The following is a 25,355-nucleotide window of genomic DNA, read 5'->3' as shown; positions in this document are numbered from 1 at the left end:
ATCTATCGTAGTTAAATGGAAATTAATTAAAAGAAAATAATTATCATTATTCAATGAGGATATGTTTAATAGTTCTAGAAAGAAACCAGGTGTAACATTTTTGTTTTTAAAATACATATTTTTACACACTGGCATATCAAGAAAGAAGCTTTAATTGGTATATTGAAGCTTGTAAATTTTCTTTTTTATCATGTCAGAATAATTCTTTGTCTCAAAAAATATTATCAAAGAAATATTTTTGAAATGAATAGAGAAAAGCTCAAATTACCTCTGCAATCAAAGCGTGGAAATTAATTAAAATCTGCAATTTTTTACAAACGTTACCTTCTCTTCTATCTTTTTAAGTCAATTCTGTAGCAACTACCATTAAAATCTTTCTTCTACATGAATAATATTTCTTTTTACAACTAATTCTATTTATAACACTTGAAGAACTTTCATCCTAACAATATAATCTCAAACATTAAAACCATTTGCTTGAGAAACGTTGCATTATCAGTAATACTACTTACACACTAATCAGTGGTAGCTTTTGTGTCAGGATTTTCAGGAAACAATTGCCAACTTTATTCCTATTCTACCTTTTCAACTTTCACCATTACTGGGTAGAAAGCAGCAGACATCTTGGACTTAGCCTAGAAAAATAATTTTACAAGATCCAAGTTCCTAAAAGTGTACCTAGAGTACCCGAAAAAGTTGAAGTGCAGTAGAAAGATAGATAATGTAAGTAGGTCAACTTATGTTCAAGTTAAAGCTCAGAGCCAAGCATTAGCATCAACTCCAGCATCAATAAGAACGTTTGTGAATGTATTAATGTACTGTTGGGTTGGTAAAGCGTAATGTAAACCACATATATCCATGGAAGTCGAGGAAGTCAACTTTATCATCATCATGTACTCATCGTTTTCGTCGTCGTTGTCAACTCAATGTGTTAGGGAGCAAAGCAGTAGGTTTAGACGGGCGTCAAGTATACGCTGCGGTGCCCCGGCTGTTCTCGGTTAAGCTCGGCCGATGCCGGAGACGGATAATCGTATTTGTCAAGCCTCGAGTGCTTTGCCCGTGCTTCGTTCAGCAAAGAGAGAGTATGAAAGAGAAGAGAGCGAGAAAGACTTGTCAAACATTTTATATTGGTTATCTTCGAGCATTTCTCATCATCTCGTGTTTATTCGAAATATTCATGAAATGGAAAAGCACAAAATAAGAATGTTAAACAATTAATTACTTGGAAACTATCTTTTAATTCGTATCTTGATGAGCTTTTTTCTTTACATTCATCTTCCAACTATCTATACTTCAAGTTTATTAAGTATGACATTAAATTCCATTTAGCAACTAGAATAATTAATTCTTACCAAACTTGCTGTGAATTTAATTGGTTTTCTTTGTCGAGAAACTTTTTTCCAAGTGCTCCAAGCACCTGATATCAAATGCTGTAATTTCAGTAATCATTTTCTACATGTTGATGCTGATTAATTCTTTATCTTTTTCTGTTAACACAATTGTGCTGATGTAATCTCAAAGTAAGTGAATAAATAATAAGTCGTTTGAAAATTTTTGATCAATATACGACAATCTTTACGCTTTCCAATGATGATATACTATAAATTATCAACAAGTCATCATCAACAAGCATTTAGAGTGAAAGTTGGAAATTATTTAAATGTTAATTATTTTTAATGACTCCATGACTTAAAATTTATTTGTATTTACTAATTTAGGTATAAAGAAATAATACTCTACTCCAAAAATATAATTAACATATGAAAATACACCTAATATTTTCTATTTTACCTTATAATAAAGTGGGTTAGAGTAAGATGGTTGAACTTATAAACCCTTTGGTGTATTTCAAAGATTATTCTTTCAGCAATTAATAAAGTTTACCTACAGAAAATAATTTATTGAAATTGTTTTATATCCTAGAAGTTCAATAATTCCAACCAATAATTCAAGAACACTTGGATATTTTTTTTCTTTAAAAGATTAATTAATTTTATTTATTAATGTATTGATATTTTAATAAACAATAGCATGAAAATTAATGATTGTACACAATGTTAAACAGCTTTGAAAATTTTAAAAGCTATTACCTGAAGGTGGTGTAATTATCGAGTTGATCGTATGCATACAATATTCTCTAGACTCTAGAGTCTAGAAAGTGAGGGAAAGGAATAAAACAAGACCTTATTAGAGGTATAAAAAATATTGATGCTTTTCTCAATTACATTAGCAAGAAAAATGGTGAAAAAAGATTGATAAAAAATCAGTTTGTAAAAAGATTTAATCCTTTTTTTTGGTAATTATGCTGATGATGATGATAATCGTTAATAAAACAAAAGAAAAGATCATTTTAAAGTTTATTAGAATAGATCAAACTATAAAGTTTATTTAAGATTGACTAGAGAATTTCTAAACAAAGTAATCTCTGTAAACACCAAGTTTACCTAACAATTTTACCTCATCTTTTCTACAGGTTGCTCATAAAGATAAGAAGGAAACTCTTGTCTCAATTATCGACGTCCATCTTCTCTTTACAAGTAGTATATCAAGTAAGAGAGTGAGTATAACATTCAAGTCCACTTGATAGACCCTCTTGTATCATTCATCCCCGTCACCTGAACCCTCTTTATATTTTCTCTCTTTCTCTCCAACATTAGTTACCTATCGCACCCTGGAGATTATAAGTAAAAAAGAAAAAAAACTTACAAATACTGATGTTAAACTTGTGAAAACTTTTCTCCAAAATCATTCCATGGATCTAACTAATCTTCCAAAGCAACCTTTGAGATCTCAATCAAACTCACTAAATGAAATAATCCCCTTGTCTTACGTCATCGTAAACTAAATTTAAATGATAATTTTATTGTTATGCAGCTTTCTATCGATGTTTGTTCCCCTTTTCCTATTTTTTGTCTCGCTGTCTCTGTCTCTTTTTGCTCACAGCCGACTTGTTTTTCGTTAGCTCGTCGTCCCGTGAAATCTGTCACACTCCAGGCTGCCAGGCGTGACTGGCTCATCTACCGGGTGACATCTTAACTTTAATAAAAAGCTCAGGATTATCTCATAAACCAACACCATCAGTTTAGTCTCATTATCGTCCTCGTCATGTCCCAAAGTCTTGTATTCAAACAATTTAAGCATCATGCAAACAGCCTACACTAGTGGTGGTTGTTTAGTCCAACATCTTCTGGCTGTTAGATTCTCACCCGGTAGCTTTTGGTCATGCACGGAGAGAATGAGTGTGAATAAGGAAAACTAACACGCATATAGGTCATAATATGTGTGAGAATCGCACGATACAACCCTGTGTATATGCTGATATTAGTATATTGCAAACACCGAGAGAGTGAGAAAGTGAGTGAGTTGGTGAGGGAGTGAGGAGGACGGAGAGAAAAGCAATGAGAGAGTGAGAACATCAGGGCTGAGTTGCAGGGTTTATATACCTAGTCTATCGATCACGACTATAGGCTCGTCCGCAACTAGTATAGTCGAGAAAGAGAGGGTAAAAGGAGAAACAGAGAAAGGAGTTTGCTTCTCTCACTCTGTTTATCCATTCACCACCCTCTCGACCTCTCCGTCTTTTATTTAAACGTCGTAACTGTTACAGTTACCATAAGCATTTACTTTGGCACGTGCAAACTTTTGAATTTCTTATAACTCGATCATTTTTCCGGTTTGAAAAAGGAATTCATACATGCTACTGGTTATATTTTTTGATATATTAGCTACGATACAGGATACATTCAACCGGAAAATGGATTTTATAGTTATTTCTCTCTTTTTTTTCTTCTTTTCCTAGGATTCTATACTTTTGTTATGGTGATGGAAATTTGATGCTTGAAATACTTGTGAATGAAAGAATATAAGCTTTCAATTGAATTTTAAACTTGACCGTATATAGTATTATTGTGTCGATAAAGTATTACACATTCAAAAGATGATAAATAATTAATTACTAGAATTTCATTCAAATCTAATTAGAGTAATTCTATCATTCATCATAATTGATAACACAATAGAGGATGATTTATCATTAATTTCAATTTTTGAAAATTAAGTGAAAATTTATGTTCATTAATTTTTATAACTAATTAACTATCATCAATGATCGTATCATCTTTACTTGGATAGCTATTTAAAGCTGGTCCCTATTCTAGAGTTCTGAATATGATCCTTATTGGAAAGTCAATTCAGGCTTGAAGAAAAAAATAAGACCAGGACTATTTAGTAATTATCTTATGTGTTTTATGATGGTAATAAAATAGTTCTGAATTGTTATCAAATATTTTAGTAACATTACAGTATACTGTGGGAAAACCTGATCAGATTCATATGTGGTCATATTTCATTGTTACTTGAGTAGATGCTTACAATTAATATTTGAAAAAAACCCTCATTAATGAATGATATAATTAGATATGAAATAAAAATAAATTAAAAGTAAATTTATAGAGAGAAAAGTTTTAGAGTGTAATTTAAATATTCTTGATACGGATAATCTCAAAATTAACAAGCCATAGAGTAAGAGAATAATTTAACGAATTAAAAAAAAAAAATTATATTAAACTGTCAATGAGTAGAAAGTAATAAAAAACAGGGGGGATACTAATTAATCAATGGATCCGTTGATAGGAACTTTTAAATTTAATTTTAAATTATTTAAATGAAGTTCGTAAGAAAGTAACGGGTAATTGAATAATTATTCAATTAAATTTAACAAAATTAAAAAAAAAGAAAAAAAGGGAATTAATTAAAGAGACTCGTGAAAAATGGTAACTAAAAATGTGAAAAGTGGACAAGTTAGATTGACTTTTGTAATTGAAATAATAATAACAATAACAATTTATGTATAATTCAGTGAACAAATTGTTGATTAACAAAAAAAAAGAGGATGGAAAAAAGTTATTATGTCGATGATAAATGAAACTGAAGTGATATTGGTTATTAAACCATAACTATGAGGTCACACAAAACACTTTCCCCAATTGAATTTAAAATATATATCAACTAGATACAGAATGAATTGTGTGTAATATCCTCCAGAGGATCTAGTGGATCTCGAGCAAAGTAACAGTGGCAACAGCAGCCTCGCGGCAGTTTCAAATGACTCCAAAGTTGGAGTATTCGTGGGTATAGCGAATGCCTTATCGCACCACGAATGAAAGTCGGTGGTAGAGATAATTGCCGTTCCCTAGAGAGACTAACATAGATGCTAGAGTTAAGCTGTAAGAAGGAAAGAGAGAAGGAGATGTATGCCGGACGATAACGTGCGTGCAGACCAGGTCGATGAACGTATATACACTTATTTTAATGTGCAAATAGAAACGTGTGTTAGTTTGAAAGAATAAACGAGGCCCTTTTCTCCACTCGATCTTCATCTTTAACTGATTGTATATATTTATATTTATGTTGTTGAAATATAACAGTTTCAGTTTAGCTGGTTAAACTTTGTTTTACTTTTTTTAAGTTGACTTATAATTATTTCATTCATGAAGTAACTTTAATTCACATTAAAAAATAAATATTTTTATTTACCATTACTAAGCCTCAATTTATATTTATTATTATTTATTTATGATCAATAAGTGTCGAAAAGAATTTATCTTGAAAAGTAAAAATATTCATGAGCTTATGAATAAAATATTATAGATTATATAATAAATTTCTCTGGTAAAGTCATAGCAGCATGAAAAATATATTCTAGTAAACATCTTAATTAAAAAAATCCTATTTCAATTACATACAACATTTCTCTATTTTATTTTATTTTTTTTTTAAAAAAGTTGTTTATAACACAGTCGTATTTTAAAAGTAAATTACGCTGACTTGACAAAATTTCTAATTTTTTAACATTTTCACCATCATAAATTTTCAGATACCATAAAATGGTAGTAAAGAAATTAACTCCTGATTTCACTCGTAAAATACATCATTATTAACATTTAAACTAAGTAAATATTGAATGCAAAATTAATTTTTTTTTAAATACGGACGTTGTAATAAAACTAGAATATATGAAAATAAACGAGATATATTTAAATGTCTTTTAAATGAGTAATATTATGGCTGGTTTCTTCATTATATGGATTGGAGCTATGAAAGGGTCAATAAATGGTACGTGTAGAGATCCCCTTTAAAATTAATTGAAAATTATTATATCATAATTAAATTAATATTAATTTATGCATTCAATTTCTACTGAGCAATCAAACGTCTTTCTTTCAATTAAATTGAATAATTAACAATAATTTTAAATTCTAGTAAATACAGGAAATTTTCGTTTTCAATTCAATACTAATATTCGCTGTTTAAAAACTTGAAAAATTATTTTTTTTCAGTTAAATCTAGAAATAAGTTCAATTTTCATCGTTATTTTTAGATTCGCAATACAATCATGGTTGAATTTTCAATTTTTCGGTTCAACAATACTAAAAAAACAGTCTTTCTTTTTTATTTCGAAATCCTTGAAACGTGATAAATCCACACTGAATATCCACTGATTTGCAGTTATAAGTATGCCACTGATTGAAACATTGTTAGCAGTATTTTACGTTTTCTCTGGTGACTCTCCTCCTGCGTCATCTGTCAATGTTTGTGAATTGTTTCTAACGGATTTTTAACTTTCTTCTGTAAGTGCATTTCACAATGTACAGAAATAAAAAAAAAACCATGACAGTTTAAATTTCGATTGAAGTTAATATGATTTTTATTATAATAAATTATTCTTTTAGTGTAATAGTTATAATTGCGATTAATGTGATCGAAGCAGTCGTAACATTAATTTGTCATTTTTTTTTTAATTGTTATGCATTCGATTCTTTGATGTTCAATTATTGACTTTAATATAAACAAAATAAGACTCGTAAAGGGAACTAGAGTCTTAATAAAAAAAAGGTTATTGTAATAAATAAAATAATAGCAAGATAACATTTTAGCAGGATAAAAATTACTAATAAATTATAATTAAATTATTATTTCAATTTATTTATTATAATTATAATGAATGTTTATATTTTAAATATATAAAAAAAGCAAAAAAAAGCTTTAGGAAATTTTCCAAATCAATTTTACTTTCACTAAAGAAAGATAGATGTATGCACATGATCCTTCTCCAGCATTGGTTTAATTCCAGGTCTGATGCATTTCATTTAATCGTCCACATCTAAGTAGACATTGAAATCGTATCATTTTTTGCATTAACACCTCCTTACAATAATATTGGCAACATAAAAAGTAAATATACCTATATGTTCACATAACACTTTAAGGAGAGAATACTTATCGGTATGCAGGCCAGTAGGTCGCTATCAAAAGACAACAAGGTAAGTCACATGCGATCTTAACTTGATGAGAGAAACATCCGTTGTTTCTTCTCTGTCTTCATCATCTTCTTCGTCTCTTCCTCTGGCTGTCTTTCTTTATTGTATTATGTTATCATGTTCTCAAGCTCTTTCTTCGCCTCCGGGCTTACCATCCACGAGAGCGGACGACTTCCATTTGCCACAATGAGGTCTCGTACATACTTTCTCATCACTACACTTGCTCAAGGTACATCTTCAGTCGAGAATTGATATCTCGCCAGTGAGGTTCAATGTCGATTTTCATTTCAATCTATTTTTAATTCATTTTACCGATGAATCAGTTTGAATTACTTTGATATATTGATCGAAATTTTGTGATATAACGATGAGTAAGCGTACTACAAGTTCATTTATCAATTCCTGTGAGAGAATTAGACCCGAAAGATCACGAAATCCGTGTATTAGAAGACTGGTGTGGTCAGAAAACGGATATAATACTCGATATCCCGGCTATGATGCCAATTTTATTGAGGATGTGGAAGTGATGAATCCTAGAACTGCTTTAAGAAGGTATGAATCCTGGGAAATAGTTTTTTTTCCTCTTCTGCATCAAGTTTATTACTTTCTATTATTATGGTAATTCAAATAAATGAATACAATTTTTAATTTTCATATTTTATTTTTTCATAACAATCATTAATATTCATTAAAAAATCGGTTTAAATTATTAATTGAAAAAATGGAACATGAAAAAATTTATAACAAATAGGATAATAATTGAAAATAAAATACTGACAATATGTAATAACAATTAGTAGAAAAATTTTTAGAACAAAGTTACTTTGTGAAATTTATTATTTTTTTATTAATTTTGAAAAAACAAGCTCTAATATTTTTATTTGCATTCTGATATATACACTGATAAAAGTATTATTTACGCAAAGAGATAGAAATTTTTTTATAAACAAAAGAATATTTATTTCAAGATAAAACTCTGGAGAGGAGTAACAACAATCGTAATAACAAAACTAATTGTTATTACAGTGTTGAAGAATGTAGATAACATGAGAATTTTTAAATAAATATAATATAATGTCTAGTGTGAAATAATAGAGATGAAGGAAACGACCAATTAATTTGTCATTTAATGGATAGGGCTCAATAGCATTTAGTAATCTTGCATTATAAATTGTCGATACACGGTTTTACATGCTCATTGCCTATGCAAATTGTTCCGAGGATGACGTCTGGCTTGTATAACACGGATTAATCTGAAACAGGAAAACATGGGACAAGTTTGTGTAAATATGCTAAGCACGCATCCTGCAGACGAAATCTCATGGTTGCACATTTATAACTTTGCCATCTCTGCTTTTGCTTCATTTACAAATTGCTACAAATTTTCATGTTTTACTTTATTTTCTTGCTTTATTTCCATTCCTCCTATCTCATGTTTTACTTCTCTATGAATTTGTTTTTTGAAAATTCATTACTCTTTTCAGTGATTAATTTCATAAATGAAAATAAAAGGAAGATATTCATATCTTCTATGACATTTTTTGTTTAACATGAATCATTTTTTATTTTGATTAAATTGAATTAAAAATTTTATTAATTAGTATTTTTATTACGATCGAATACTTCTCGTCCAATTTCAAATATTCATTTTGATAAAATTAAAATGAATTATTCCGTTCATTTTTGATGATTAGATTATTTCGTTTTCCATATTTATTTTAATGAAATTAAAAAGTGAAGTTTATGTCTTGTTGTATAAAAATCAAACATTCATAAAGTTTACTACCTGCATGGTGCTCTGTAGAGGATTAAAAAATAAAAAGTTGAATCTTTTATTTTACAGAATCTAAGTTTAGAAAAAGTTTTAGAAAAATTGCAGCAGATTGTTACTCTTCACAAGCACTAATGATACATTTAATCCTTACAAAAGTTTATTAAAAAAATTTTTAACTCGAAAATTAAGTTAGACATTTGCAGGGAACATTTCAACTTTTCTATTAATTCTTATTTGCTATATTTTATGAGCGAAAAAAAAATCAGTTTTAAAATAAAACGATCTTGATTTTTTTTAAAACAAGTTTCCACGAGTTATGCTTATTAAAAAAAATATATATTAAGAGATCGTTTTTTTTTTATAATTTTTTGTCTCTTGTAAAATAATATTAAACTAAAAATTTTTTAATTAACAATTTATAGAGTGGTAAAAAATCATGTATAAAAATTTTTGGATTTTTATTTTTCAGTTATAGAAAAAAAAATAATTGAAAGCTTTTGAAGCACTGTAAAAATGATATTTTCAATTCTTTAAGAGCATTCATAATGATACACGTATAAGTTAAGTGATAAAAGCTCAGTAACTTTTATAAGATCCACTGGACGACGTTATAAATTCTCATATCACTAATCTTGTCAAACTTTGAACGGTAATTTTTGCTTAAAATATTTTTTTCCGGCATTACTTATGTTTATGTAGTTTATAAAGAATAAAATGCATCAGAGAGAGAGCAAATATTTAATAAGTATTTGACTTTTTTGAAACTTTTCTAAAGTTAAATTAAAAATTTTTATGCAAATATTTATCATATCATACTTAAAACTATTATAAAGTCATATAGAAATTTTTTTTATTCAGCATTTCTTAATAAATAATAACATATTAAAAATATTCCAACATAACAATCAATACATAATATTGAAAATTTACTCAAATCCAATAGATGTATTTAAATAGGTTGATGATTTAAAATATTTACTTTATCTATGAATTATTCTTTGAATTTTTATTTATTATCGAATAAAATTATAAATAAAAAGCAAATATTGAGCTTAATAATTCACTATTTTATGCATGAAGAGAATTCAATCACTTTGACAAAATTTCTAGTAAACAGAAGCTGAAGAAAAAAAACTTATATAAATAAAAAAAAACTAACTTAGCGTTAAGATGATTTTTTATTCTTTTTTTTTTTAAATGAAAATCATGTGAAAATGATTTAAAAATATTAATTAATTTTTTAAAATCCAATTAAGAAATAAAGTACCAGCTTGATGAAAATTTGCACTCAATTTATTAATAATCATCTTCATATTAATGTAAATAAAAATTGCCCTGAAGTTTCTTAACCTTTAAGCCGAAGCTCAATATCATAAGTACGATGAATAATTAATTGCGGGATGAATTTACAGATTATTGAGGTTATACGAAGGCAGACAGTATCGAGAGGCAGCAAGTTTCGTTTCAAAATTACCCCGTTGCACTTTAGGAGCAACCTTACCCGACATTCCAGTTGACCTAGTGATCGAAACTCTTCCTCGAAGTCTGGCATTGTTAGAATCCTTATACAGCAGACTACCGGAACTGGATAATGTCAAGCCCGAGGAATTAGCAAGACTTCTGAGGGTAGAGCAACTGCTCTGGAAAGTCGTTCATTTAATTTCCCTAGGACAGGACCAACATCGAGTACGAATTTGGAGTAAATTACTCTTGGCAATTTCAAGAGTATCACCAAACATTCGCAAGCTTTTGATTGCTCGAAAAAAAGCTCTGGATGATACAATAGAAGGTCTTGGGAAACATGGATTAATTCCTTGCAGTATTAAATATGAAGATAAACGTGTGGGACAACCAACGGAATCCCAACTTCTTCCTTTATCAGCGAAATTGAAAGAAGAATTGGAAGCAAGAATAGACGCATATAAACTCGCTCTTCATAAAATTGAAAATCTTGGCAAGGATGCGGTGAGGAGGTCGAAAGGTAAATACTTACTTTTCTCACTTTTTAATATTCAAATAGTGAAATCCATTGTTCGAGAAATTCCTCATATTATCTATGTTCACTAGAGGGGAATGAAATTCGCTGTGTGGGAAATCATTATTTAGTTAATGCAATACTAGTAGTTGACATAGTTTTGATCATATCCACGAAATTGCGATTTTTCAGTATAATTTGTTTATTATCACGTCAGAAGAAAAAAAAAATTTAATACCGCATTTTCTACGTAAAACTCATTTATTTTCAACTGTAATGTTTCTATCCAAGATAAAGTTTTTTGTATTTAATAAAAAAATTTATTCCAAACATCAACACAATTGAAATAAAAGTGACAATGAACAAACTTCTTAGTGGAATGACCAGAGTGACCTTTATAATTAAATAAACGCTTTTTCATCCCTAGTAATTTTGTTAGTTTGTAATTTTTTTCATTATCAAACTATTCCAAGTAGGGTAAGAAAATCCCTAGATGAATCAACATAAAAAAACAGACAAAATCCAAAGCTAAAGAAGTGAAAATTAAATAACATATTTCCTTTTTTTAGAATAAAATATTATTTAAAAAAAAAATAATTTTATTTAATTTTTTAATTTGAAGTTTCCTACAAATTGTTCTATTTATTTAACATTTGCAAATGACACGGAACCGAGCATGTCATTTGAATATTCTACTAAAAACATCTCAGTCATTTGAAATATATTTCAAACAGTGTTTTAGGTATTTAAAGTACATTTAAGAGTCTAAATTGTCAGACATTGATGCATTTAAACGAGAGAAAGAGATATAAATAAAATCAATATTATATATTTAGTTTTCCAACATTAACAATAATTTTAAAACTCGATTCTAAATGTTAAAATATCAAATACCTTGTTATTGCAAATAAATTAACTACTTGAATAATCAGTAGTATGAAAATACCTGATATAATTACCATTAACTTCATATCGATGTTGAAAGTAGAAATTTTATCACTTTTTCATGTTATTTCGATATCAAAATACGTTGTAACATCCGTTTATGTAAATATGAATGAGTGTAAAAGTTCAGAATGAATGTATAATAAATTGGAAAATATTCAAGCAGTATAACGTAAATCGATTCGATATTATTTTAAAACTTGAAATATTTTATCAAGTTTGAAACTCATCAAATAAGAACCAAAAATGAAAAAAAGAACTAAGTGTATGAAGAATAAAATTCAAAGACTGGAAAAATATTGCTTAAGGGATGAACCCTATGGATCATATAAACAAATCAATTATAGCAATGAAATATTTTCTTTCATGTACTTAATAACCTTTTAATTTTCCAATAATTGAGATATCAAATTTTGAATTGAAACATTTCCTGATCCGATTAGTTAATATTTTTGCTCATTGTGGCAATGTATTTAATTCATTTAATCTGCTATTAATATTGTTCAATAATCTACTCTAATATCATAATCTCCATTTTACACTTGATGAATACATTTTATACGATTAATTGTTTTTTTATTTATAATCAAGCAATTTGTAAATATTTTTTAAATCTCTTTGGAGTTTTAATGCTTTTGTGCTGAGTAATTAATTTACTTTCTACTATTTAGATTAATTAATTGAATCGCTTCGACCAGAAATAATTACACAAACTGACGTGTATTTTATTGTTTCAAGTTCGAATCGTGTTTTCGACCAATTCTGAACCGCACATCACGAATATGCCATTCATTTTCATTAATCATGTCAGATTCTCTGACACATATTGAGCCTTAAAAAAAAATACTAATGATTGATATGGTTTTGTATTCCAATTGTTTATGAAAATAAACAATCAATGATTACATATGTTTTTCGTGATAAAATTCAATTATTTTGATAGAAGAATAATTGATAAAACGCTTTAGAACACTTTCTGCACTAATAGAGTAAATGAGAATTGGCTATATTTTGAAACAAACTTTCTAATTTAAAAGATCAACCAAAAAAAGCAATTGGATTTTTTTTATTAATTGAAGTACGTTTAAAAGCTTTTATACTTCAAGTTTTTAATCTTTCTCTCAATGGTTTTCAATAAAAAAAAATCTTTTAAACTAACCTATTTTTATTTAGCATTTTAAAAAAACAGAAAAATTATATATTATAACAATTTTACAAAAAAACATTTGATGTTTTTTAATCTCTCATTTATTAGTATATCTTTATGACAAAACTCATTTCCTGATTTCATTTAAAAGTTATCATTTTAATAAAATATTCTCTTTGCTCATCATACAGCATCATACTATTTCTTTTTCTAGATACTCGTGCGATGAATGTTCCATTTTTAAATTGAGTTTTCTGTCAAAATCATTCTCTCTAAATAACATTTTCGCCAACACAAACTACGTCAAATGTTTTACCAAACAAAAATGATAAAGCAAACTTCTTTTTATCTAATCAATCTAAACCTTTATATTTTTACTTTGAATGTGCTTTATATTCTTTTGCAATGATAGGTGATCCCCATGGACTGCGATCTGCTTCACATCAACGTCTACTTTCCTTAAAATACAGTGAAGTTCAACAACGTCTTATTGATAATCAGAGTCTACTTAATACTCTTGAAAAAGCCAGTGGAAGAAACCTAGAAGAGCTATCGAACGAGCTAGCACGTAGAGTGGAACAGGACAAAGAAGCTTTAAGACAGTGGATGTCCTTACGAAAATCCTCTGGAGAAAAAGACCGGGGTGACACCAAAGAGCAACCAGCACTAGCTACTCGTCTTTTACAATTCTCTAGAGCTTGTGGACTTGCTTTAGAGCTCATGAATAACCCAAGTGTAGAACCAGTATGTTATTAATGTAAAAATCTTTTTCTTTTCCAATGTATACAATAATTCTTTTTGACTTTTTCTTTATTATCTTAGAGGTCTAGCTGGTGTGGTGAATTTTTCTCGACATTGATTGAAGATGAGCGGTTTGATGTAGCCGCAGCTGAGTCCAGTAGTGCGGGTTATCATACTGATGACAGCTGCAGTCCCGAGCCAATTAGTTATCTTTCTAGTCTGCCTGTTTCTGAAGTTTATAAGAAGAAGGATGATGTGGGTTTTAGTTCGACTTTTTTTGAACTAACTACTCAACAGTTGACTGAGAAATATGTTGGATTATATGCTCAAGCACATCTTCATACGCTTGATGCTCTAGATGCACTGGAAACTCTGAAAGACGCTACGGATTTGAAATCAAAGATCCTTTTTTCGGTATTGGTGGTAAGAAATTAGATTTTATGGGAATTGGTTTTCTTCTTTCAATTGGATTTCCCCTTTTTCATCCTTCAATCATTCCTACATCAAATTGATCTATTTTATTAAAATTTGTTGAATAAAAATTTAAGCTTTTTTTATCAATATCTTTTAATCATCATGATGGAAACATTTCATTTCAATATTTGAAATTCAATTGTTGATTTCTTTTTTTTTTATTATGCAATATAAATATTGGTTTTATGGTATTCTTATTTTGTAAAAAAAAATGGAAATGTTTATTTCACAGCGTAAAACTCAATTTACTGGATAAGCTTTGTTTCATCAGCAAAAGGGAAATTCGGATAGAATTTCGTTCACGCCAATAGCTTAAATAAAATACACATCAATGTCTATTACAATTTTTTTTTTAAAGACTGGAAAAAATTAAAACATTTGATTGTATAGTATTATTTTTGACAATCAGTGAACAATATTGATAAAATGTTGTGAAAACTTTAAATTACGAATAACGTGATTACATGATGAGATATTTACCTTGACATAAATTGTGATTTTGTTGTCATGCTTAATGAGCTCAACTTTATAAATACTGGATGGATAAATAATTTTAAAATACGTGACAAAATTTTTTTTTCATGTTAATCATTCTACTTTGAGTAGTATGATGTATATGACGATATTCTTGACGATTATTGATATAATAAAGAAAATGACTTTCTTTGGTAAATCAATGGTGTCATAAAAAACGTTTTAATTGAATGTCCATCATAATGGAGAGATATTGTGAAAGGGTCAATGTATTAGTAAAGAGTCAAAGGTTGTGCTGAGTTACAAGCACTAGAAAAAACCTGAAAGATAATATTCGTTTATAAAATCGACTTGCATGGATATTGATTTTATTAACTCACCGAGTATGATTAATTATTTTTCAACCACCAGACGATAAAAATTTAATTACTATTTCTTTGAAAAATTTTCAATCACTTAAAGTTCTTATAACAGCTTTAGCATAATAAAATTCTTGCTGCATAATGGGAATTATAATTAGTAAATAAAAGCATGCAAGAATTTCATTAACAAAGCAGCAAAGAAATCAATTTCAAATTTTAATTTTGAACTAATTTTTTTACATTTTAATATAACATCAAAAAATCCTTTATACCTTAATTTATCATTAATTGTCTCATTTGTAATGGTGTTAAATGAAATTAGAAATGTTATAACATGGTGTTATGATCATAATTAGAATTAATTCTATTACAATGGTCACAAATAATTATATAACTAAGCCACAATAATTTTCCAGTTATCATGGAGAATAGCAGACAGCATCCAAACAGCTCGGAAACATGAAGCAGCGGATATCCTGTCGGGTCCAGATGACCCTGACGATCCAAATCGACGGCAGTTGTCCGATGAAATCGAGGTCTGCATGAGACGACAATTGGCAACATCCGGATTCGAGAGTGGTACTCGACAAGTGGCACTTCGTATCATGGATCAGTTAAAAAATACTCTATATGATTATCCATGTCTTGAAACTTGTGAAGAACTTCAAAGTTATGCTTTATCTTGTGCACGTCTAGCTTGGGCTTGTTTAGCAAGAGAAACCCCACTAGTTCTTGATACCATTGAACCACGCCAGAGATTTGCGCCTGTTGAGTTTAGGCGAGAGTTTCACGCTCGACATCATTCATCACCTAATTCTCAGGGCAAGAGAATTGTCGGTGTAGTTTGGCCTGGTCTTAGACAAGCAAACTTACAAGGAACTTGTCTCTACAGAGCAGTAGTCCTTACTGCTTAAAGTTTTCTCCAAGTTTAGAAAAGTTTTGACTCGAAGATTATTACCTATCTCCAGAATACAGTCGTACATTTTGAAATGCTCAAATTTCATTTTATACTGATTTTATAATTTAGATGTGTATTTGTATTTTTTTATTTTAATATCATTAAAAATCTTCTGATACTTTTTTATATTAAGTTTATGAATTTACTGCGATTCCTTTAAAATATTAGATAACTATGCGAAACTAATATCTGTCAATTATTACTTCTTAAACAATAACATTTCTATCTGTTACTAATATTTTTAAAAACATAGACGAGTGTCATTAACGATTGAACCACGTTTTATCAATAAGAACAATTGTAGGTAATAAAGAAATTAATAATCTATAATACAGTTGATGGTCAGTTATCAATAGAGATATAAGTGGTTAGCTAGTACTTGCATGGAGATGTTACTTGTACGTTATAAATGATAGAAAGCAAGTTGAAAAGTGTGTATAAAAAAACTGCGTAATCACTCTTGAAAATAGACAAAAATAATTTTTATTAAATAAGTTCATTTATAATGATCAAGTTAATTGAAAAGATAGATTTGTCAGGTGGTACATTAATAGTTCCAGCTGTAGCAGTTGGAAATGTTGGACAACTTGCTATAGATCTACTCATTTGTAGTTTAGAAATGAAAAGGATTGGACATTTGATAAATTCCTGTTTTATTCCTGTCTTGGGAACAGATCCTTATAATGAATATTCCAATGAATTGTGTACTTCTTGTGATATTTATTATGAAGCTAAAAAAAAAATTGTAGCTCTACAAATAAGATCACCACCTGTCAAGGATCTTAAAAGTTTTTTTGATGAATTAAAAGAGTTTATAAGCAATCAAAAAATATCTCAGGTAATTTATATATGTTTTGAATATTGTATAAAAAAAAATGTTTACTAACTAAATGAAATACTAAAGATAATTTCTCTAAATAAATTTTTTTCTTAGGTTATAATTTTAACTAGTAGTTGGGCTCATACTAGGACAGATGTACAAATAAGAAGTGAACCAATGCGTTATGTAGCATCTCCAGCGATTGAGAAAAATTTTGAATCCAAATTTCAAAAATTAAATTGGCTCAAACTTGAACCAATAATAAATCCTGAAGACGACCGACAACGTTTCCAAATTTCTGGGGGTGGTTTTGCTGCAAAACTATTCAACTTCTTCTTTGAAAATCAAATTCCTTGTTTAATTCTTCTCAGATTTTGCTCTGAAGGCGATAACATAGAAGATGCAGTTGTTTCATTGAGTTATTTAGATAAATGGCTCGAGTATGGAATTAGCTCTACGGGTCCAATTCTTCTGAAACATCCTCATTCTTGGGCCTCACTATTTGGCAATCCAGCTCCAGACGAGATTTATTGAGTTATTGTTTAAGTTCTTTCGATAATAAAAAAAAATTTGTATAAAAAATTAGATTATATCGTATAGTAAATTTTTTATTTACAAATTCATAAGGTAATATAAAAAATTGATTTTAATTAATAAATAAGAATCTTTATTACTTATTTTACCATTAATTAAAAATTTAATATCAAATCTTAGTTCTTAAGCCAAAAGCTTAGATTTAGCTGAGAATGCTGCATATGAAACGAGCGCTGCAAGAAATACAGCGAGAAGCTCTGAATTAATCCAAGGTCCTTGATATATTCCAGGATTATTCACCATAACTACAGCAAGAGGTTTAATGGATTCTGGATCTTCACCGTTTCTATAAGCTTTTCGTATTGCTGCATAACCTTCTTCATCATATAATTTTACATTGTAATCTCCAGAACGTGCTTTTTTAATGTCTTCAGTCCATGAAACCTTGAAAAAGGATTATAAATTATTAATTACAGTATTCCTGTATGCATCTTAATAAATTTGGAATAATGAGTCATTAAATATAAACAACAAGTTTAGCTAAAAAGATTGCTGTGGTTTGCGAAAGAAAAATTGTTTTAATTTTCAAAATGGCTCATTTATTTTCAAACAAATTCTAATCATCTAAAATAAACTGCTTTGGTTGAGATAGTAATTTTCAAATAGAGCATTTTAATTTAAAATATCAATTAAGTTTATTGGTTAGTTCAATTATCTTAAAAACTTACTTGGTATTTGTTATCAGCACTAAGTCTGACAGCAGGAAGGATTTTTCCTTCACATTCAGCATAAAGAGAAATATCCTTAACTCCATTACTACATTTTAGAGTAAATTGTGTAGTAAAAGCAACATTAGTCAGTATGGTTGCATCTTCTGTTACATATGCTGAAGCTGTAACCTCTGGTTTCTGACAAGTTTCAGCAACAATTAACGGATAGAATGCAAAAATAATGCCCATAAAAATTAAAGTATCCATTTTTTTTAATTTTTATACTAAATTAACTTTAACTTTCTGTTAACTTAACTGAAATACACTTCAAGTTTTGTTGAAAAATAATACTCAATGTATTCTTGTGTTGGTGTTGTTGTTCGGACAACTATATAACCAACAACTGAGCAACTAAAGACGATGATGTGTTGCCACGTCACGTGAGTGTGTGGATGACGCCAGTTGCTGGGAAATCAGGTGTAACCTTAGGGTGCCTGCACATGATCACGCCGGAAACGAATGGAGTAGAAAACGGAAATCTATGTAGTGGGGAGGTCAATAAGACTTTGCGAATTCCTATACCATATGCTGAAAGCGGCAAAATCGCGAAAAATTAAATGGACTAAAAACAATATCATTAGTGACAGATATTTTTCAAGAAAATCGAGATTTTCTATTTGAATGTTGGAGGTATGTACATAGGATTAATACGATGGATTAAAATGGTTGGAAAGGATAGTGAAAAAAAAAATGGTGTTTTGATATAAAAATACAAATAAAACATGTGTAATAAATGACCTAGCTTTTTGAGTTTTAAAACATAATAATAGATTTTTTATTCTATCTAAAATTATAATATTTATTGAAAAAGATGAATTATTCTATATCTAACTTATCATTTTATCAACTAAATAGATTATAGAGTCTTGTAAATTTATTAAGTCCTGTAATTATTCATAATAAATAGTTAATTTTCAATGGATATATATATTTTTTGTACAAAAAAAGAGCAACGCGTGCAGTATGAGATATGGAAGTACATACGATATATACACTCATTTAAGGCAGCAATATTATTTTGTGTCATTATATTGATGTATGAATCATGAAATAAACTATAAATTATTGAAAAAAAGAAGAGAGAGAAAATGGACTCAGAATAACATTAAAAATCAAAGTAAAATATTTCTATAAAGCGAAAAATGTTCCTGTGCCACCTCGAAATTTTTTTTATTTTTAAAACACTTGTTTTGTATCTTGATACACATGTATACAAATATTAATTTTACGCGTGTAAGTGTGTGGATGTACATAAAAGTGTAAATTTTTGATGCATGTTATCCAATATTTTGTAAAATTTTATCATTATGTATCTCGACAATAATTTTTTAAATTTTCTCATAGGCTGTCTTGTATGTTTTTATTGATACTCAAAATTCATAGAGTATGTCTTGAAATGATTATCAACAAAATTTACATAAAAGTGTAGTCTATACATTAACAACACACACACTTGCACACGCACGCAATTTACAATAATATTTTGCATGTTTTTTCATCAAAAAAAGTTATTAGTTCAATTCTGTGAATGCCTCGCGTGTTTACAATTTGTAAGCGACTTCATTCTACGATTTTTCATTGGTACATTTAAATGTTATGATCAATAATCAATCATAAAAATTTATTTTTTAATTTTTGATGCCCATTTGAGTGATTTATTCCAATTATTAATGAATGTATTGATAAAATGGTAAACGGACAGATGTTAAATCATCCTGACCGATCAGATTTGATGATAATTAATTAAAAATCATGGCGTATGTGATATATAATATAAAAATATGAATGTGACCGCGATGGGTTACGTGGTTCACGCTAAGCTTCTTAGACATCTACTTTGTTTCATCATTTTCAATTTATGTTCATTCTTCACAATCAATATGGTTTTTATTTTTAAATCTGTATTAAATCACACGCGAGAGTATTGTCACGCATGATCTGCCATCATAACACTCCATTTATCGCATTTTGAATTTATAATTAATTACCTCATAATCATTATTATTATTATAATAATAATTATTACTAGCTTAATTAGTTAATCATTAATAATAACAATGGGGTCGTTGCCGATCCTTTTTTTTACAAGTACCATCTCCACTAATCTCGTAAGTTTATTTCACTAAAAAAACATTTGAATTTGTCATTTTTACGTTTTATTAATTATCTCCTTTTTTAATCTCTTTTTACTATCAATTTATCAATTTTATCTGTCAATAGTAACCTCATCTGCAGTAATTAATGCAACCGTTGCTGCTAAAAAGCACTTTTTTAAATTCAAGTAAAATATTATTTAATTTATAATCCTCTCTCGCTCGCGAAAGACTTTGCAATCTTAGTATTTATTTTATTATTTATTTATTTTAATTTATTTCGCGTTTTAGCATCGACACATAAAGTCGCGTGAACAAGCGCTCTTACCTATTACTTATTTTTATAATCATTATTGTACCGAAAAAAAAAATCTGAGGCCAAATGTTAAGCAAAGCACAATCATTATAAACATATTGAATTAATTTTACAAAGATCTATTTATTATGATAAAACCCCGGCCATGGCTCAAATATAAACTAAAAAAAAAAACAATAATCTCGTAAATTCATTTTTAATAGCAATAAAATAAGAAACAGTACAATAATAATAATAATAATAATAATAATATTAATAATAATTAATAATAATTGATCAATTATCATTTAATGTCACATAACACCTTTAGCCTTTTTGCAATTTTTCCTTTTTGTGTTATAAGAAATTCTTTGTTCTCTATTCATTGCTTACACCTCATACCCACCGTTATAGTTATTAGCTCTAATAATAAAGATGGAATAAAAGATGTTGATGATAATATAATTTTTATCCTTATTATTACTCACTCCTATTCACATCTGTTAAATACTTTTTACTTTATCGCGTTACGTGGATGAAAAAAAAAATTTTTATAAAAATTGAATAAATAAAAATTTTTTATAAAATTTTTTTATAACAAGTGATACATAATTATTCACTTTTCTCTCCTCTTTCTTTATCTTCCATTTGTGGCATGATTTCATTGAATTCATTTAAAATTTTAATTATGTAAAATAATTGATCAGTTTATTTTTCATGCCAATATTTAAAAAACTTCGTGCATTGTGATTTGATTCCAATTTGCATTTAATCCCTTTTCCTCTCTTCTTTTTCAATTCTTCACGCAATTATTACAATATGAATTGATTAAGAGCCGAAAAACAATATTTATTATGTATATACTCAAACACTCAATATATACATAATTATATTTATGATGTACATGTAGTGTGATGTCAAGTACACGCATAAATCTGTTTTGTTTTTAGTAAGATGAAAGATCAAGAAATAAAATTCATTAGCGTAGAACACATTATAAGATGCTCAAAATTTAGTTAATTTTTTTGTTTAATGTATACTGAAAGTATATTTACATATACTTTACAGGAGGATCGCATGAGAAACCACGACGTAGAGAGTGATAAAAAATTAAAAGTAAAATAAAAAAAATGAACGACGTCGTAGTTGAGGCCAATGACCCTCATTGTCCACTTCAGCTTCTTTCTTAGAAATCATTGCTTACGTGTTCTAGTTTATTTCTTGCACTCTCGTGATTTCAATTCAAGACAGACAAATGCGTTACTACACCGTTATCCTATCCATGTTTACAATTGTAGAAAAACAATGATCGAAATATGTCGACTATTAAAGCGTGAAAACCGGCGTGATTATGAAGAATTAGTGTATGTACTTTAAATAAGTGTAAAAAGGGTGCCTGAATTAATAGAGGCCGGTGTCGTCGCCAGATTTTATCAGACCAACGAAGCAATCAAATTCCAAAATTACTTATTTCTTTTCAATTTTTTTTTTTTGTTTTTTTCGTAAATTATTCGTTTTATTTATTAATTATTTCTGCTTTGATATTGTATTCATCTGGCGTACCATCTTGTACGCAGCTCGTTGCGTCGTTATGTGTATGTTTCCGCTTTTGACTTCGACCGGTACTAACGATCGATGACGTTGAGCAAATTTTACTCGACTACCTTCAGCACCTTTCCAATAGCAATTGTTTTATCTGCAATTTAAATGATAATTAATATTTATTCAACAGTTCTATAGTAAAATTAATAATGAGGTGATTCAAACATTTAAGTTTTGCCAAAATGTTGAATCGATTCTTTACTACATTAAAGTATGTAGTTTTCCAATATCTATATTCGATTATATCTTCCTTTAAATTCTGAACTTAATAGTTGAATTATATCAGAAAACCAATTTCAACATCAAAGCAAATGAATGAAATTGACTACCTAATTATTTTTGAGAAAGAATCAGTAAAGAGTACATAAGAAATAAAAACAGAAACTTACTTTCATCCCTGAGGGTAAATCGTCCCATTTGTGGAAAGAGTTTAAATTTTTCAAGGCAAATGACTCCAGCACACTCTATTCTCATAATAGCAACTTGGTCTTGTTTAACGAACCTCGGTCGCGTTTTACTTTTCTCTCCTGTTTTTTTGTCAACCAAACAAAGAAGTGTCTTGACGGTGACTTCTTCAGCAGCGCAATGAATGTGCATAACTGCACTATATCCCGCGCAAATGATACTCTTGTGTTCTAAGATAACAACCTGAGCATCAAAGACTTTTCCAGTTGTTATAGGATTGTTACTATCGCAAAGAACAAATCCTGGACTAACGTCTTCTTCTTCAATACCCTTTAGTTTGATCTTGACATTTTCTCCGGGCCCAACAGACGTTACTTCTTCATCATCTGACCACAATTGATCTACCGTTACTGCCGTCCTATTTGGCATAACTAATAGAGCTTGACCTTTTCTTGATTCACCAGCTTCAACTTTCCCCATCACTACCGTACCCATATCCTTATACTTATCTACGATAGGCATAATAAATGGTCCATTGCTCTTACGATTAAGTGATGGTAAAGAATCAATGAATGGGATAAAAGGTGGACCCTTATACCAAGTGCATAGCTGTTCAGGAATGGGATCTTTCAAACCAATTCCTAATTGTCCTGAGACCGGCATGAATGTTAAATCTTTTGCTGGATTAAAACCTAATTTACGAAGGTATGGCAGAATTTTATCTCTGAAAAAAAAAATTGATAAAATTAATAACATTATATTTCTTTATGACTGTGTTGAGATATTAAGAAATTTTCGATATGAATCAGTAATAGTCAACAGATGATATTTGAGAACATAAATTGAAAAACGATCATTGATATATGTATATTTAAACAGCTTGTTGCTATGTACCTGCACTCGTTGTATCTCGTTTCATCCCACTCGACAGTAGGATCATCCATTTTATTAACTAAAACTACTAGATGTTTAACACCTGCTGTTTTTGCAAGCATGGCATGTTCTCTCGTTTGTCCGCCTCTATCAAAGCCAGTCTCAAACTCGCCTTTTCGTGCTGATATAACGAGAACAGCAAGATCAGCTTGAGCTGCACCACCAATCATATTTGGCACAAAACTCTTATGACCAGGAGCATCAAGAATAGTAAAATGTTTTCTCTCAGTTTCAAAGTACGCTCTGCCTACTTCAACTGTCTTTCCTTTTTCTCTCTCTTCTTGATTGGTATCTAATGCCCAGCTGAGATACCAAGTTTCTCGGCTTCTCTCTTTAGCCTCTCTTTCATACTTTTCTAAGGTTCTTTTATCTACCATACCTGTCAAAGCCATTATTTGACCACCGATTGTTGATTTACCAGCATCTATAATCATTTTTTAATATTATCATTCTTTTCATTACTAATTAACATTTTTTATAAGATTAGTCATCTTTATGATAATATCGGTCTGACTTACCAACATGTCCGATGAAAACGACATTGACATGTTCTTTTTTGCTTTTTGTGTCTTCTGTTATTTTGACTGGTTTCTTTTTAATTACTTTCACAACCGTTTCTTCATCTTCTTCAATATCCACCTAATAGTAATAATAATAATGATATATGGATGTCAAATTCATGAAAAGATGAAAAGTTAAGAAATATGTAAGAAAAATTGTAATACTAACCTCTTCGTTTTCTGGTGTCAATAAAGGATCACCATCAACTGCAGCTTCTTCCCAGGAATCAGCCGGTTGATGTTCCGGACTGCTGTTACTTGCTTCATGATCAGTTACACTCGGAGGTGGAGGTGCTCCTCCTCCAGCAGGAGGTTCTTCAACCCGGTTGCTCACAGGATCTGGTGGTAGGGCTGGTACCGAAGCAGCTATCAATCCAACATACGATCATGAGTATGCAAACATTAAATTAAATTTTATGTACATTTTAATTAATATTCAACAAGTCTAGACAATAATACTACTTCCATATATTAGATACTAAATAGAATAAACTGGTGAAAACCAGCTAAGTTTTATCACTAGTCAGGTTATCATTTTGTACCAGAAGGGGGTGTTGAAGAATGGGGTTAGAGAGATTAAATTTGCAATTATCAACATCTCAAGATGCTAATAAGAGATAAATAAAAAAAAAATTATTATTATTGAAAAAATAACTAACTGTGATGAGTTTCTGGAGGTACAAAAGTAGTTGTTCCAACATCGGAGATATTTGATTCGTCAACAGGCGTATCATTGGTAGTATTAGACGGGGCTAAGGTGTCGACATTTGTCGTCGGTATATCCGTCTTCAGTAATGAGTTCATGCAGAATGAAGGCACAAATTCCGCTGCATTAACATTGAGAGTCGAGAATTTTCCCTCGATGAATGTATTGTCGGCTGTGGTGTCAGCGCTGTCCGCCTGCTGTTCCCACGAGTCCGGTGCTACGCTGTTCGCCATATTTATCAATGTTTCGGCACACCCAGTCTATAGCTCACGAAAATCCGTTCCACAAAACTTCGTAATAATTGTTCAGTTTTAACTCACTCCGAATAACTCTTGAAATGCTCTTAAAAAAATAATATTTGCGGGTATATGCGCGCACAGCACACGCGTATGGCTCGTCCGCGTGCAGTCCCCGTGGTCTGTTTCGCTCCTGCTGCTCCTAGTACTGTTCTTGGCCACCGGAAGTTTA

The 25,355-nt window shown here is 29.4% G+C and overlaps 4 protein-coding genes across 4 annotated transcripts; 2 read left to right on the top strand and 2 right to left on the bottom strand.

Moving 5' to 3' along the window:
• The first annotated feature begins 7,599 nt into the window (after window positions 1-7,599).
• On the top strand, window positions 7,600-16,173 carry LOC118067173 (uncharacterized). The gene is made up of 5 exons (XM_035083777.1): window positions 7,600-7,871; window positions 10,506-11,074; window positions 13,573-13,904; window positions 13,983-14,324; window positions 15,628-16,173. The coding sequence occupies exons 1-5, from the start codon at window positions 7,687-7,689 to the stop codon at window positions 16,123-16,125; spliced, it is 1,926 nt and encodes a 641-aa protein (XP_034939668.1). The 5' UTR covers window positions 7,600-7,686; the 3' UTR covers window positions 16,126-16,173.
• Window positions 16,174-16,579: 406 nt separating this feature from the next.
• Window positions 16,580-17,574, top strand: LOC118067168 (proteasome assembly chaperone 2). Its single transcript, XM_035083771.1, has 2 exons — window positions 16,580-17,007; window positions 17,104-17,574. Exons 1-2 carry the CDS (start codon window positions 16,675-16,677, stop codon window positions 17,521-17,523), a joined length of 753 nt encoding a protein of 250 aa, XP_034939662.1. The 5' UTR covers window positions 16,580-16,674; the 3' UTR covers window positions 17,524-17,574.
• Window positions 17,575-17,633: 59 nt separating this feature from the next.
• Window positions 17,634-18,682, bottom strand: Tapdelta (Translocon-associated protein delta). The gene is made up of 2 exons (XM_035083772.1): window positions 18,252-18,682; window positions 17,634-17,967 (listed from the first exon to the last, which is right to left on the bottom strand). Exons 1-2 carry the CDS (start codon window positions 18,498-18,500, stop codon window positions 17,707-17,709), a joined length of 510 nt encoding a protein of 169 aa, XP_034939663.1. The 5' UTR covers window positions 18,501-18,682; the 3' UTR covers window positions 17,634-17,706.
• A 952-nt stretch (window positions 18,683-19,634) lies between these two features.
• On the bottom strand, window positions 19,635-25,339 carry eRF3 (eukaryotic translation release factor 3). The gene is made up of 6 exons (XM_035083761.1): window positions 24,841-25,339; window positions 24,351-24,547; window positions 24,140-24,260; window positions 23,583-24,045; window positions 22,673-23,412; window positions 19,635-22,377 (listed from the first exon to the last, which is right to left on the bottom strand). Exons 1-6 carry the CDS (start codon window positions 25,118-25,120, stop codon window positions 22,334-22,336), a joined length of 1,845 nt encoding a protein of 614 aa, XP_034939652.1. The 5' UTR covers window positions 25,121-25,339; the 3' UTR covers window positions 19,635-22,333.
• Between the last annotated feature and the right edge of the window lie 16 nt (window positions 25,340-25,355).

The sequence above is a fragment of the Chelonus insularis genome, unplaced genomic scaffold (genome assembly GCF_013357705.1).
Source record: "Chelonus insularis isolate UGA/USDA-ARS -01 unplaced genomic scaffold, ASM1335770v1 contig_369_pilon, whole genome shotgun sequence".
NCBI classification, from domain to species: Eukaryota; Metazoa; Arthropoda; class Insecta; order Hymenoptera; family Braconidae; genus Chelonus; species Chelonus insularis.
Note: the sequence above shows the minus strand (reverse complement) of the source record. Positions and strands in the feature narration are given on the sequence as shown.